At 42.9% G+C, this 16,869-nt stretch overlaps 1 protein-coding gene across 1 annotated transcript in view; it reads left to right on the top strand.

Moving 5' to 3' along the window:
- Positions 1-16,869, top strand: part of glra3 (glycine receptor, alpha 3) — a 252,760-nt gene that overhangs the window by 110,813 nt on the left and 125,078 nt on the right. Inside the window, exons 4-5 of the mRNA XM_078557604.1 lie at positions 5,037-5,260; positions 11,303-11,385. Of these exons, the coding sequence (XP_078413730.1) occupies positions 5,037-5,260; positions 11,303-11,385 (307 nt within the window). The remainder of the gene's footprint in view (positions 1-5,036; positions 5,261-11,302; positions 11,386-16,869) is intronic.

The following is a 16,869-nucleotide window of genomic DNA, read 5'->3' as shown; positions in this document are numbered from 1 at the left end:
CACACCATCCTGACTTGGATACTTGGAAATATATCACTTTTCCTTCACCGTCGCTGAGTCAAAAATCAGGAACTTCCTCCCTAACAGCACTGTGGGTGTACCTACACCACATGGACTGCAGCGGTCCAAGAAGGCAGCTCACCACCACCTTCTCAAGGGCAATTAGGGATGGGCAATAAATGCAGGCCTAGCCAGCGATGCCCACACCCCATGGAAAAAAAAGAAAACCTTCCTGATTTGTTTGCTTCAAAAAAGTCTAAGATGGAAAAAGGTCATTCAGCCATCGAAACTACCTTTCAGCTACATTAATTTCCCCATTATAGCATCAAACTGTATTTTAAATGTCCTGAACATTTTTGTTTCTATTAACCCGTTTTACAGATTATTCAATCATGTGACACTCTTTAAATAAAGTTCATCCTAATGTTTCCAAATTCCCTTTTTGCTATTTCATATTCCACCGGTTCTACATTCCTGACCTACTTTGAAGTAATATTCTGTGCTTATCTATTCTAGTTAATATTTTATGTGCTTTAATGAGGTTGTGCCTTAATCTTTTTTTCTACCCTGCTGATCTTGAACTTTTTTGATCTTTCCTTTGTGTTCACCCCCTTCACACTTGCAATCGATCTCTTTATACCTCCCCAGGGCCTTGACATGTGTCAGTTCTTTCGTAGCAGTACCAGGTCTGTACACAGGACTCCTAATGGGATCTGACCCCAGGGGGTATAATAGAGCCTTACCATTACTACCGGCTGCTGTGTTTCCTTCATTACAACAGTGATTACATTTCTTAAGTACTTCACTAGCTGAAAAGTGCTTTGGGATGTCCTGAGATCACAAAAGGCACTATATTTCTTTTCATGCGTTAATAGGATGTGGGCATCACTGGCTAGGCCAGTTTTTATTGACAATCCTTAATTCACCTTGTTCAGAGGGCATTTAAGAGTCAACCACATTGCTGTGGCTCTGGAGTCACATGTAGGCCAGACCAGGTAAGGATGACAGATTTCCTTCCCCTAAAGGGGCATCAGTGAACCAGGTGGGTTGTTACAACAATTGACAATGGTTTCATGGTCATCATCAAACTTTTGATTCCAGATTTTTACTGAATTCAACTTCCACCATCTGCTGTGGTGGGATTTGAACATGGGACCCCAGAGCATTGGCCCTGGGTCTCTGGATTCATTAGTCCAGCAACATTACCACTGCGCCACCACCTCCCCCTAAAGACATTACATTTAAATACAAGATTTTCCTTTCCTTCTTTGTGCTGTTGGCCCTGACCAGTGCAATGTGGTGATGGTTGTGGGACTGAGGGGTGGGGGGACAGGCAGTGGGGATGGAGGGGGATACAAGCATGGTGGCTGGTGCAGTGTGGAGTATAGGGTTGGATTATAAATCACCCTTAGAGGCTGGGTGCGGGCACACTTTGAAAATAGCGCTCTCGGATGGCGGGTCAGCCTTCTGAAGCACCTGGGATGTGCTGCCATGTTTAAAGAGAGGATGGGGAGGCTGGGGGGAGCCGGCCACCTGCACACCTCCAATAAACTTGCTGTTAAGCTCTTTGAAGAGCTCATTAATGAGCTGGTGAGGGACAGAATCAAACTTTCAAAGGTAAGAACAAGAAGAGTGAGCAATAAGGGTTCTTTGATACACAACTGTCAGGAACAGAGCGCGGAGGCATTATTTATCCTGGCTGCTGATTTAAAAGCGCATTTAATTAAAAAGAATAGTCAAACTGAGGTGTTCATGTGGTGAGACAAAGTTTCCATCACTTGAGCAAAGCGGATTAAATACCTGATGAGTGAGCGTTAGGGCACTTGTTTGAACCATGACACTGCTGAGCCTCTGCTCTCCTGCCAACTCTCTGTCCTCCAGTCTGCTCCATTCCTCCAGCCATCGACAAACCCAGCCATGACTGTCGTCTGCCTTTGAAAATCACCCTTCAGAATTAGTTCCCACCTCCAGGTAATGCTAGGCTGCGGAACATGCCTCCAGTCCACATAGGGCCTTTTTAAAATTGCGCCATATCGTTGGTGCTGATGCAACATGGGGTCCGTCCCCAGAAATGATCAGGCAGTAACAAGAGGTAAAGTTGAGTTGTGGTAAAAAAATTTTGGATTTAAAATGCTGAAGGATCAAACCAATTCACAGTTCACTGTAGGGAATGATACCATAGCGGTTTTATTACTGGACCAGCAGTGCAGAGACCTGGACTAATGAACCTGAGACACAAGTTCAAACCTCAGCACAGTAGCTAGGGAATTTAAGTTAGTTGATTAAGCAAATCTAGAATTAAAATCTTGTACAGGAATGGTGAACATATAGCTAACAGAATGTCGTAAAAACCCATCTGGCTCGCTAAAGCCCTGATCTTACCTTGTCTGACCAAGCGGTGACTCTGGATCTCAATTGTAAAGAAGATGGCTCACCATCAGCTTCTCAAGAGCGCTTACAAATACACAATAACGAGTGGCCTTACCAGTGATGCCCACACCCGGTGAATTAATGAATAGCAAAGCAAGATCCTGCATTTATACAGCACATTCCATCATAGTTTAGGGCTTCCAGTGCGATCTCGTTGGCCTTCCAATAGATCCGGCATTGAGTGGATGGAGTCAGTATCTCTCGCAACACTGCCCCACCCCTCCACCCCACCCACCATCCCATTATGAATTTTTTACTATTTTCCAGAGAAATTATTTGGAAATTTAGTTTGTTGTAAGCTTTAGATTTTAAAACAAAGTCTATTTCCACATGTTTGAGAAGACTAGCCACCAGCTGTATGGATTTACAGGCTGTGCACGATCTCTCAGTATTATTATTGGTGGGAATTTTTTTGCCTCGCTTCCCGGGAGCAGGTTGCCACGTGAGAGTGGGAGATGCTGTAAAGTAGAGTAAGATGGGGGTGGTGCCGTGCCCATCACCCACCCACCTCTACTGATATTTTATCAGCCAAAGTGACCAAATAGTCACCACTTGAGGGTCTCTTCCCACCACCGCTGGTATTTTACCCATGGCAGGGTTGGGGGCCCATGCCACATGGCAAGGCTGTCTGCTATACCATGTTGGCCTGATTGCAGGTCCAATGAGGGGAACCCTCCTGTTCAACTGAACTGGACTAGTGTGCACCATCTAAAAGATGCACTGCAGGAATTCACCAAGGCTCCTTAGGCAGCACCTTCTAAACCCATGACCACTACCATATAGAAGGACAAGGGCAGCAGATGCATAGGAACATCACTTGGAAGTTCCCTTCTAAGCCACTCACCATTCTGACTTGGAAATATATCGCCGTTCCTTCACTATCGCTGGGTCAAAATCCTGGCACTCTCTCCCTAACAGCACTGCGGATGTGCCTACACCACATGGACTGCAGCAGTTCAAGAAGGCAGCTCACCACCACCTCCTGAAGGGCAATTAGGAATGGACAATAAGTGCTGTCCTAGCCAGTGATGACCAGATTGCATGAATGTATAATTATAAGAAAACTCAATAATTGTTTTTAAGAATGATTGGAGAAAATATTTGTGCCATTTATCTCATCCCCCAGATTTCCAACAAACGTTCACACCACGGAGCGTTGAAAAGTCTGTTGAGCTTTGTGTGAAGTTTGTTTCAAAGTGACAGAGTACCAGCTTGTTTTGCATCTCCTCTGATTGGCCCCTGCTGTACAGAAGGACAGGTCAAGAACAAAGTGCAAGTTTCCTGTTAGACAAAGCAAGCTAGCATGTTAGCAGTCAATTTTGCTAAAAGGATTTGCAAATGCATTTTTTTAAGGTGAAGAGGTCAGAGATGCAAGAGGATAGTTAGAATTAATCCTGCATTAGTCAAGTTAAATGAACCATTGAGATGGGGAAGCATGGCATATTCTGTATTTTGTATCATGACACAAAGATGAGTGCACAGATTGAACTCGATGAATCTGATCATAATTGTTCTTCTGTATGTTTATTTGATGGGAAATAAAACAGTTTCATGCTTCATTTGAAGCCCTGCATCACCAAATACTTACTTTAAGAAGAATTGAAGAGATACACTTGCAAGCGTCAAAAATATTTCGACTGAATTTTCACAGAGTCCAGATGACTTGGGAGCCCTTTAAAAGTGATGGACGATTCCCAGATTCCTGACCCCATTCCCGGATTGGATTTTTGGGAGTGTCTTTAAAGGGAACGGGCTGGTTCCGTTCAGAAGCCCACATCCGACTTGCTGCCTTCATTGCAGAGATAGGCATAACATACTGCTCTGTAATTTTCATGGAGTCGGGCCAGGTTTTTAAAGAGTTGTGGTTCACGGTCCCTGAGAGGAGTCATAAGCACTAGCCTGCATGAGGGGATCTTCTAATAAATAAGTTCAAAAGGTCCTCCTCATGCCCCCCATGCCAAGCTATGCCCCTCCATCCACCCCACCATTGTCCATCATACCCCCAATGCCAAGCTATGGCATTTTTAAGTCCATTGACCCACTATACACAGTACAGAGCCAGTGAATGCTAGAATGACAGTAGGATGTGTAAAAAAAACAAAGCTTTAAAAAAAGTAATCCATTCATAACCTTCTACTATGTTAAACAAAAGACATTTCAATACAGAGCAATAAGAGTGTCAATCACACAGACACTTTAAAGTATCAATAACAGAAACACATGTCCTTGACACCAATTAACCTTGTGTAAATAAACATTGTGAAATTGATCCTAGAGATCAGAGAGTCAGAGCTGTCAATCAAGCAATGATTTCTCTGGGGTGCAGCTGTCTCAACAGAGTAATGGATATCTGGGCTTTTAGCCAGTCAAACAAGCGGATGAATGGGCCTCAGTTCATCCCTTCCCCATTGGACAGCATCTCTAACATTACCAGACTAAGAAAGTATTGCACTGGAATGCATACTACGTTTATGTACTTAATTTGTAAGAGCGATACTTCAACTCATAATCTCCCATTTCAGAATCAAGCGCGTAAGTCCTCAGTTCCAAAGTGGCCATTAACTTCAAAGGTAGGCCAAGATTTTCATCTTGTTTATTCTCTGCAGGATTATCGTCTGAACATCTTTCTGCGGCAGCAATGGAATGACCCCAGACTGGCGTACAGTGAATACCCAGATGATTCTCTAGACTTGGACCCATCAATGTTGGATTCAATCTGGAAACCAGATTTGTTCTTTGCCAATGAGAAAGGAGCCAACTTCCACGAGGTGACAACAGAGAACAAATTATTGAGAATTTTTAAAGATGGGCTTGTCCTTTATTCAATAAGGTAGGCACTCCAAGCCACTGAATGATGTAAGTGAATAGCATTTCTCCCATACTTGATTTTCTGTGCCTTATATCTGCCACGCATTATTTGTGTGAACAATTATTTATCTTCTGCCTAAATCTGGTCTTAATGCAAACCTTAACCAAGTTCTATCCAGGTGGTAGAGTGAATGTCATGGTCTACTCTCGATTTATTGATATTTACACTATTCTGAACAGACATGGCAATGTGACTGCCTTATTTTTGTGTAATATGCTGTTAGTATTCCTAATAACCCAATCACAACTCAATTTATTTTGATTGAAAACAAACTGAGATGTTAAGCAGTAGAATCTGTGCTTACAAACCCATCTTTCAGACTGTCTAGAGGCATAGACTATTTTCTAAATGGGGAGAGAATTCAGAAATCTGGAGTGCAAAGGGACTTGGGAGTCCTAGTCCAGGATTCTCTTAAGGTTAAGTTGCAGGTTGACACGGTAGTTAGGAAGGCAAATGCAATGTTGGCATTTATTTCGAGAGGACTAGAATATAAAAGCAGGGATGTGCTGCTGAGGCTTTATAAGGCTCTAGTCAGACCACATTTAGAATATTGTGAGCAATTTTGGGCCCCGTATCTCAGGAAGGATGTGCTGGCGCTGGAGAGGGTCCAGAGGAGATTCATGAGAATGATCCCAGGAATGAAAGGCTTAACGTATGAGAAACGTTTGAGGACTCTGGGTCTATACTCGATGGAGTTTAGAAGGATGAGGGGGGATCTGATTGAAACTTACAGAACACTGAAAGGCCTGGATAGAGTGGACGTGGAGGAGATGTTTCCATTAGTAACCCGCTACCATCATTCAGTTCCTACTCTCTATCCAGATACACCTCAGCTCGCCATCCAGAAATGCCTCTCTCCATCCAGACCCCTCACCTGCTCCATCCACACCCTAGCCCCTCCCTCCATCCAGACTCCAGCCCCTCCCTCCATCCAGACCCCAACCCCTCTCTCCATCAAGACCTCTCCCCCTCAATCCATCCAGACGCTACCCCTTCTCTCTATTCAAACCCCAACCCCTCCATCAAGACACCTGCCCCTTCATCCAGATCCCACCCCTTCTCCAGCCAGACCCAACACCACTCTCCATCCAGACCACACCCTCTCTCCATCTAAACCCCTCCCCCTCCATCCAAACTCCACCCCCTCTTTCCATCCAGACTCCACCCCTCTTCCATCCAAATGCCATCTCCTAGCCATTCAGACCCCCTCTTCTCTCCATCCAGACCATCCCCTGTTCTCCATTGTTGACCTGCTCCTCTCTATCCAGACCTGCCCTCACTTTCCATCCAGAATGCATTGTGACACCACCTGCCCTTTACCATGACATACCCTATTGGAGCTGTTGATTGGTTTGGCCTTTCTGATCATGGTGACTGCTCCTCTCTCCATAGTTTCCATAGTGCTGAAGCCATTATGTAAATACTGTTGCAACTTCAAAAAGAAAATGAATTATATTGTGAAACCGGATGACAGCCCGATTGCACAATGGGTCTTAGAATAGGTGAAGGGAGGCAATTCCCAAATGCCAGCAAACAGATTAGCAGAAAACTTGGTGTAGTGACAACTGGCCCTTTACAAAGCTTAAAAGTCAATCAACATCACCAAATGTCAGGAGGAGACATTAAGCAGCAGGGTGCCCATAGCACCAAAAGGCTCTCACCAGCTGGCAACACTTCATAATGGGAAGCAATTTGCAATGAGAGGGACAAGGAGGTGGGAGGAAGTTACTTTAGGCCGTAGCTGGGAATGTGGAATGGTCTGAGCTACACTTTGCTCTGTGATTACCATTAGTGTGATGCTTTTGATTTCCACGAGATACAGCATAAGTGGTTCAATCTGATTCATGTTAGCCTCCTGCTCTCTACATCTTGCTGATATGCAGCCCGTCTATCTGACAGCCGCATGACAACCTTGGAAGCTTATCAAGCATACTCAGATGTGACTGACAGGTTACAGAATTCAGTTTTATACTTGGGCATCATAAGCTCAACCAGCTGAGATATTGCACTGCACTTGCAATTTATTTTTAAGGGAGGGGTGGGGTGGAAAGCTTTATTGATACTTGGATTAAATGAGCTTTGCCAAACCTGGAGTATAGATTCTGTTGTGTCCCAAAGAACCATGAGCACATCCTTTTTTAACACATTGAAGGGTGAAAACTGATGGCACCAGTCAAAACATTGGCTAACCACAGCACCCCTCCCCCACCATGAGCTTCAGACGAGAGAACTGAGATTAAGAGCTGGAGTTCCAATGAATGAAGGATAATTGATTAGCTTTTTAAAAATTATTTCATGGCATGTAAGCATCGCTGGCAAGGCCAGCATTTGTTGCCCATCCCTATTTGCTCTTTGAACTGAAAGGCTTACTAGATCATTTCAGAGTCAACCACATTACTGGTGTCTTATGTGGCCAGACCAGGTAAGGCTGGCAGATTTCCTCCCCTAAAGGGCATTACCAACCAAATGTGTTTTTAATGACAATCAATGATAGTTTCATGGTCACCATTACTGAGACTAACTTTCAATTTGAGATTTTTAAAAAATTAATTCATGAGCTGTTATGGTTAGATTTGAAATCATGTCTCCAGAGCATTAGCCTAGGTCTCTGGATTTCTAGTCCAATGACATTACCATTAAACCACCATGTCCCCCGATCAAACTAACTTCATAGATGGTCCATTTCCATTTCAAAGTAGAGGATTTCTTACATGTTATATAACTCTATGTTACTAATATCTATAAACTCCATCAAGTATTCTGAGTGTGAGGGATCCATGCATGCAATATCTTATCAATATCGATATCTTAGGCAAAAGTATTAAGATGAGTTAATACACAGATCAGCCACAATTAATCGAATGACAGAATAGGCTCGAGGGGCTGAATGGCTTGTTCCTGTTCCTATGTTTCCTGTGTCACGGTCAATTGAACAAAGGCGGGGGTGGTGATCTTTGGTGGCCCTTGCATCATCTTCTTGAATCAAGCTCAGCCTCCTGCTGGTGAATCAACCCATCCATAAGACCTCAAGAATGCTGGCACGATGGCTCTGATCATCAGAGCACTTATGCTCAAGAGCCACAGCAGAGTGGCCAAGCGCACAAGCTCAAGTCCTACCCTGTTGAGTTTCCATTTTGAACCATGCCAATTGAGGAGCTGTGGAGCAGAGATAGCAATATCTGTTCATGGCGCAGGGGAAGTTGGAGGGGAGATTCATGCTTCGACAGTCCCTGGCTGGTACCTTTTGGAAGCTGGATACAAGGGATATTGGCAGCAGCTTGGGAACAGGCTGTCGACCTGGCCTATCGTAAAAAAAACAAAAAAGAAAATTTAGGAGATAAACTAATTCTAACTGCCCAATCATATAGTTTTAGAAGTGGTGGTAGGGTGGTATTGTCACTGGACTGATAATCCAGCAGGTAATGATCAGGGGACCCAGGTTTGAACCCCACCATGGCAGATGGTGGAATTTGAATTCAATAAATATTGAGTTTCTGCTCAAATTCATTTGTGTAATCACAAACCTAAAATCTTCCACAAACCACCACAATCAGGCAGTGCTTTAGAATGTAATTGCTTCTTTTAGTTTTTGCATTAAAATATATTCGTTTGATGTGTGGAAGAGTTGTGATCTGGCGAAGATTTAATATTCCAGCTGCAAATGCATTTATTACAAGAAAGTTAGCATTTTTTAATAAGAGTGTCTAGCCAGTGAGTAACCTTAGTTTAAATCTCTGAAAATGACTTTAAAAAAGCTATAAAGAATTATCTGATAATTTCATGTAGTGTACAGTAGTCACTTTCTTAGTAAACTTAATCTATTTTAATATTTCAATAAAGGTCTATTGATGACCATGAAACCATTGTCGATTGCTGTAAAAATTCATCTGGTTTCCTAATGTCCTCCAGGGAAGGAAATCTGCCGTCCTTACCTGGTCTGGCCTACATGTGACTCCAGACCCACGGCAATGTGGTTGACTCTTAAAAATGCCCTCTGAACAAGGGCAACTAGGGATGGGCAATAAATGCTGGCCTAGGCAGCGACGCCCACATCCCAAGAACAAATAAAAACATGTTGCTCAGCATTGCACCAGAGAATCGTTTGTAATGATTTTGAGCCATTTTCAAGCACATTACCCCTGCAAAACTTCAGCAGCCCCCCAGGTTGGAATGAGATAGTCAGCATACATTGATCTCTTTCCCCTCCCTTCTCCAGTATCTAGAGGTTAGAGTTTTCGGTTTGCGCACAATGGACAATCCAGCTGCAAGCTTCATTTAAAACTGCGCTAGTTTTGCAAATTGGTTTTATGGTTCAAGTTTCTGCTCAAATTCGTTTGTGTAATCACATACCTAAAATCTTCCACGAATCACCACAATCAGGCAGTGCTTTAAAAAGTAATTGCTTTTTATTTTTAGTTTTTGCATTACAATATATTCATTTGACGAATGGAAGGGTTGTAATCTGGCGCAGATTTAATACTTCAGCTGCAAATGCATTACAAGAAAATTAGCATTTTTAAGAAGAGTGTCTAGCCAGTGAGTAATCTTATTTTAAATCTCTGAAAATGACTTTAAAAAAGCTATGAAGAATTGTCTGGTCATTTCCTGTAGTGTACAGTAGTCACTTTCTTAGTAAACTTAATCTATTTTAATATTTCAAAAATTTTAATATGTTAGTGCCCTAGTGCCTACAAAAATCAATTTTATGAGCCTCTTGAGGGGCCACAAGTAGGCACAATAAGTGAAAACTCACCAAAGTAATTAATTCAGCCTGGGGCACAGTCAGTTTAAGGGGAAGAACCAGCTTTTTAACACCAGAATTAAAGATTTTCATTGGATGTATCTTGTGTCTGAAATTCCTTGATATTTTACGGTGGTTTGGCCGATTTTAGGTGGATTGGCATCATAGAAAATTTACAGCACAGAAGGAGACCACTCGGCCCATCTGGTCCATGAAGACCTACCCAGCCTAACCCTACTTTACTGCACTAGGTCCGTAGCCCTGTGGGTCATGGCTCTTCAAGTAGACACCCAAGTACCTTTTAAATGTGGTGAGAATTTCTGCCTCAACCGCCCTTTCAGGCAGTGAGTCCCAGCACCTACCTCACTGGATGGAAAAATGTTTCCTTATCTCCCCTCTAATCCTTCCACCAATTACTTTAAATCTATTCTCCCTGATTTTTGACCCATCTGCTAAGGTAACAGGCAGTCCCTATTTATCTCAGCCTGCACTGGAAAACACCAATCCAACCCAGCAGAAACTCTATTCGCCTCTATAAAAATTGGTGCCTGCATAACTCTACTGCTTAACATGCTAAGTATTTATTGGATGCCTTTGCAGAGAAGTACACAGGCAAAACTGTGCCTGAAAGTCTAAGACGGTTAGAGCTATGTATTGCTGCATGTCTGCCATTGGTGTTGTAGTTTTGGTCTCTGTAAGAGGTACAGCACGTTTGGCTCAAGCTAAAGATTTATTTGTTTTCTGAAAGTTAACTTTTCTGCTGAACTCTTTTGTTATATATGCACAAAGTGTCCTGTTGAGATAATGCTCTGATCTCTTTAATGATCTACAATCTCAATTAATTTTCATAATGTTTGAGCATTGAGACTAAATCTGCCTTTGCAATAGGAATCAACTTGACCACAACTTATTAAGCCAAATCACAAACATTATGAGTAACTATCGCACATTTTTATGTAGCTTTTACCCAAATTATTCATTAGGAAGTAATTATGTTACACTTCATTATATTATTTAAATGTGCAGAAAAAGCACTCTGTGCATCAGTGGGCTGGCTATGAATGAGAAATTACTTTGTTTGAGAGTAGTGAAATGCATTAGGCAGTGCTGTTCTAATATTACACCTATTGTTGATTAGGTTTATATCTTTTGCATTTCAATTTTATATTTCAAACTGATTTGTTTGCTGAAATTATTTCATTTTGTGAAATCATTGTACCTAAGAAATAATGTTGTCCAACATTACTGATCTAATCTTTCAGATTGACTTTAATCCTTTCATGCCCAATGGATCTAAAGAATTTCCCGATGGATGTTCAAACCTGCATAATGCAGCTGGAGAGCTGTAAGTAGCCTGTTCCATTATCTGAAGTTACCTGACCTTTCATTGTGTTTGATGAAGAATGTTCTCCCTCTAACCACAAATGCAGCAAGTCCCTTAGTTCATTTCAATCATCAGCTTGAATGTAACCATGCCAAAGATGCCAAGAAGACTATTTCATATATGATGTGGGAATGATACCACAGGGTTAGGCATAGCTCAAGACATTAGCATAGCATAGTGCCTTTGCTTTTTTTCCCTTGCTACATTTCTGCCTTCCTCTTGACAGCTTTGTAGGCTGGGCTGCCTTTTAAACTAATGCAAAAGAGTGCAGAAACTAGATTTACTCTGAATGCAATTTCAGCTTAAAATAGCTGAGATCTTTTGTGCTGGTATAGCCAACTACAGGCAAATTGTGCTAAAAAAAAAAGCACAGTCTGGGTAAATTCCTATTCATTTCCTAATATCCCAGTGTGCATGTGGTAATCTGATGTGTAATATACCTTTAAAAAGGATGTTGTAATGGAAGATCATATGATCTTAGTATCTAATAGCAGAGTAGTACTGGCTACCTTAGTGGTCGGTGGTCTACAATTAGAGTCTGTAATGTAGAGACAGAGTTTAAGCTGTAAGCACACAAATGTAGCTGCTGAGTTCCTTTGTAAATAAATAGAATGTGTTCTACATAAGAACTGTCTGCTGATCTACTCTGTCTATGGTACAAATTCGGTCATCCCAAAACAAGTGTGCAACCCGGATCCATTAGTCCAACTAAACTAGTGACCAGGATCCAACACAACTAGTCATCAGGACCCCACAGTGCACAAAAAGTTTTTTCATTAAAATGGAAACATTTTATTGAATCCTGGATGGGCTTTAGGATTCAGGCATGATGATCTCTGAAATAAAAACAGAAAATGCTGGAAAAACTCAGCTGGTTTGGCAGCATCTGTGGAGAGAGGAACAGAGTTAATGTTTTGAGTCCAGTATGACTTTTCTTTTGATCTCTGTTCCTGATGGATGAGCAGCCCTTCCACCAAACAAGATTCAGGCCTGGACTGCTAACTCAGAAAAGGGAACTATGTATACTTGGGTGACCCTTACTATGGCTAAGACTGTAATCCATTCATGGACACCTAAGCTTTGGTTTGCCAGTTATATTTTTTTTAACCACCAGCATTAACCTATAGAATTTGCAGCATTTAAGGAGACCATTTAGCCCATTGTGTTTATGCCACTTACATTAAATAGACTTAAGACTTAACTGGGAGTTGAACCAGCATCAATTTGAAAAGCTAGCTCCCAGCATCCTCTACAGTGTTTCATGTTGACAGCCTTAGCTCAGTGAGAAGCACTTCAGTTAGAAGGTCATGGCTTAAAGTTCCCTAGAAACTTTAGCAGATAATCCAACACGACACTTCAGTGCAACACTGAGAGAGTGCTGAGCTGTCAGAAGTGCCATCTCTTGGATGAGATGTTATACTGAGGTCCTGTCAGTTTGGTGTAAAGGATCCGATAGCCACTATTTGAAGAACAGCAGAGGAGTTGTTCCCTGTATTGTAGCCAGTGTTTATCCCTCAACTAACAACACCAGATTATCTGGGCACTACCTCATTTACTTCATTGCTGTTTCAGGGAGCTTGACAAGTGCAAATTGGTTGCTGTATTTCCCTACAACAATGATCACAACCCTAAAGTATTCCATTGAGTGCACATCATTTTGAGACGTCCTGAGGCTCTATATAAATGCAAGTTCCTTCTTTATGGTATGGTATGTGTGCTCTCCTGAAGGCCCTTAGCTCATTGTCTGCTGATGCTTCATCCTGAGCCATTTTATTGGCAGAATTTGTCAGTGGTGGTTTACCATTGCCTTTAACTTTCAGGGACAGGGTGAGGAGGCAGGTCTCAAGTCTCCCACAGCTAGAACGAGAATTGAACCCGCACTGTTGGTGTTGGTTTGAGTCATATGCTAGCCAGCTGAACTAACCATTCCCGACAGTTTTCTTTATGGTGAGGTCTAACAGGGTGGACAATACACATTCACCCTTGGGGCAGCATTGCTAAAGACAGAAAACAAATTCTAAAGCTAAGGTAGACAAAGAAAAGTTGTTCCCATTAGTTGACAGTACAAGGACTACAGGACACAGATTTAAGGTTTTGAGCAAGAGATACAGGGAGGATGCGAGGAGGAACTTTTTTTATGCAACATGGTAATGACTTGGAACTGGTTGCCTACGAGTATGATGGAAGCGAAGATTAAGAATGATTTCAGTAGGAAATTTTATGGGTTTATGATGCTAGTAGAAACTGTTAAAATTTAAAGAGAAACTCAAACACCCAGTGTTTAATTAATAGAAATTACACCACAAGATGTCATGTTTTTTAATAAAAAAAGAACTTTCTTGTATGCAGAAAAAAAATTAAGCAGAAAAAGTGCTTCAACACAATGATGTTTAATACAATAGTTTATAACTACATATGCTATGAATCCAGCTTTACTTCTACTCCCCGCACATCCCAGCTGCCCATCACCACCCTCCCCCTCAACCCCCAAGACTTATCTAATCTTACAAAATCTTGAGGTCTCAGTAACTTTTCCTGGGACCAACTCAAAGATATGCCACAGGCATCTGGAATTCACTTTAATTCTCTTCAGTATTCCAGCTATTCTTCAAGGTACAAGATTTTCATGGAGGTCCTTCTATTAGCTTCTGGCGAAGTGATCCTTCATTTCTTGAAAGACCTCACCACTGTGGACTGTTCAGCTCCTTATCCTGGCTTTAGAACAATACAGACTGTGTTTCCCAATCAGCTCCCATAGCTTCAGTATAACTGCTGGTCCCACAGCTGACTCGCAGCTCCTAGCAGATGCCTTCTCGTTCCGAACTGATTGACTTTCTGCCACAGGGCTAAATTCCTTTCACTGTGAGGACCCCTGTAGAATTCTTCTTCAAGCTTCAAGCCAGGCAAATTTTCCAGCTTTGTTTCCCCACACACAAATTGCAAGTCTCCTTTGACAGCACCTTCCAAACCCATGATCTCTACCACCTGGAAGGGCAAGGGCAACAGATGCATGGGAACACCGCCACCTGCAATTTCCCCTCCAAGCCACACATCATCCTAACTTGGAACAATATTGCCGTTCCTTCACGGTTGGTGGGTCAAAGTCCTGGAACTCCGTTCCTAACAGCACTGTGGGTACTCTACACCACATGGACTGCAGCGGTTCAAGAAGGCGACTCATTACCACCTTATCAAGGGCAATTAGGGATGGGCAATAAATGCTGATCTAATCTGCAATGCCTACACTCTGTGAAAGAATGAAAAAAATTGGACTTGAGTCCCCACCTGCATTCCACGCAGTGAATGATACGGTTATTATTTTCTCTGCTTAAGGTGCAGGTCTGACTAATATTTATCTCCTTTTGCTCTCTGGACTCAGTAAGCTGCAGCTGACACCAGACTAAAACTGCAACTGCCTTTTGTGAGGAGGACCGAGATAAATTAAACAAAGAAACCATCTAACCCCCACAACCCAACTCCATGATAACTTTCCATGTTTTGGGATGACCCCAAACAGAGATGTAAACTAATTATTTTTACCTTCAACACAACTTTTTGACTCTGTGACCCATATGAATAATTTATATCCCTCATAGATATGACTGCCCTCTCTCCAGACTTGCTGGGTCCATCAAGAAACCTCTATGTTTACAAACTGCCAGTAGCTTCTTTTCATCTGGGAGCTACATAAAGAAGTCAAATCTTTTATTGAGGCAGGGGTAGATCTTCTGACTTTACAAAAGCTCAATGATACATCATTTATTGTTTAATGTTCTCACTATCAACTCTGGCCTTATTGAATAAACATAGGTTACCTCTGAACTATAACTAACTCAGGCTTATTTGATTTGCATTCACTTTAGGGTTGTTTACAAGGTTTTTAATCATGCCTTTTCTCTTTATCTTACTTTTAACATTTTAATCACCAACCTAAAAGTTATATTCCTAAAAATAAAAGTTGTCCACCTAAAATACACAAATTATGAAATCAGATAATCGCAACAACAGACACTTCAGGGAAATAAATTTGCAGGGCTACAGAGGCAGAGCGGGGGAATGGAGCAGACTAGGTTGCTCTACAGGGAGCCGGCATGGGCTCGATGGGCCAATTGGCCTCCTTCTGTCTCGTAATGACTCCATAGGCTGGAGTTGTCCACTGCAGGGGACCTGGGCAGGCAGACTCCTGGTGGTGGCCAATGAAGTGGCTGTCGTTGGGGCTGCTGTCCTGATTAAGGAAGGCAGCCTGCCCCCAAGAGCTGCCAGCCCAACCAATTGGAGGTCAGCTCAAAAGCCTCAGCAGCACCACCGCTGGTGGTGGCCATTGCTGAGGCCGTGGCTGCAGCTGCAGGGAGAGGGTGCCTCAATAGCATGTCCTCAGAGAGGGGCAAATGGGGCTAGGGTCGCCGGGGCTAGGAAGCAAGGCGCAACTGGTCTCTGACCGAGCAGCCAATCTGTCAACTTTGCTGCTGCTAGCTAAATGGCAAGGCAGTGGGGAAGATATTGGGCACAACTACCCGATGTCTTCCTCTGCCATTTTGCCATCCTTCCCACCTGGCAGCCTGTCTTCCAAGGCCCTGGTAAAATTCCAGCCTATGACTTTATAGAGGAACGCTGGCACACTCATTGGGCAGAATATTGTGCTCGTCGGGCGGGTGTGCGCCCAATCTGAACGAGCGTAAAATCACGCGCAATGACGTCGGGCGAGCATCCCAACACCATCGCGCACTTATTATGCGATATTTCGGCCAGTAGGCACATGTGGGAATCGGCAGCACACCCGCTGACAATTAAGCGGCCTATAAAGGCCCTTAATCGACTGGCTGTTTGGAATTTTTCAATGCCCATCCAACCGTTCAGTGGGCGGGCGGGCGAAAAGCACAAGCGGCCTTTGCATTTTTTGGCGAAACCTCATTGACGGGTGGGATGAGGTTTTGCCCAGCGATTTGAAAAAAAAGCTTTTTGCATTCATGTTAACATGTCCCTGCTCATGTGACAGAGTCACATGAGGGGACATGTTTCCATTATTTTAAAATTTCTTTATTTTTATTGCCCAAAATCTTCAGCTCCCTGAGGCAGCTCTGTGCCTCAGGGAGCTTTGGCTGAGCGCACGGGGGCGCATGCGCGAATTTACCCGCTCGTGCTCCTCCCACCCTCGCCCCAGCAGCGCTGAGCACTGCAGCACGCGATTCCCGGGCCCGCCCATCGAGGGCAAAGCTCTGCCCATTATGTACTGTACAGTTCCCTGTCGTGTAAACTACATGTCAAGTACATGAAGCACATATGCAAACCCTTGGCGTTTGAATTAATATTTCATGGACATTTCCGTGCATTTATGACTTTACTGTTCCCAGCTGTGAGGGAACTTACCTCAGGCACAATAACATTAAATTTCGGAAACTGCAGGTTATTAATTAGGACTCTTCATAGCCTCAACCCATCAAAGGG

This window comes from Cetorhinus maximus, chromosome 2, assembly GCF_964194155.1.
Source record: "Cetorhinus maximus chromosome 2, sCetMax3.hap1.1, whole genome shotgun sequence".
NCBI classification, from domain to species: Eukaryota; Metazoa; Chordata; class Chondrichthyes; order Lamniformes; family Cetorhinidae; genus Cetorhinus; species Cetorhinus maximus.
This window is presented reverse-complemented; position numbering and strand designations above follow the sequence as displayed.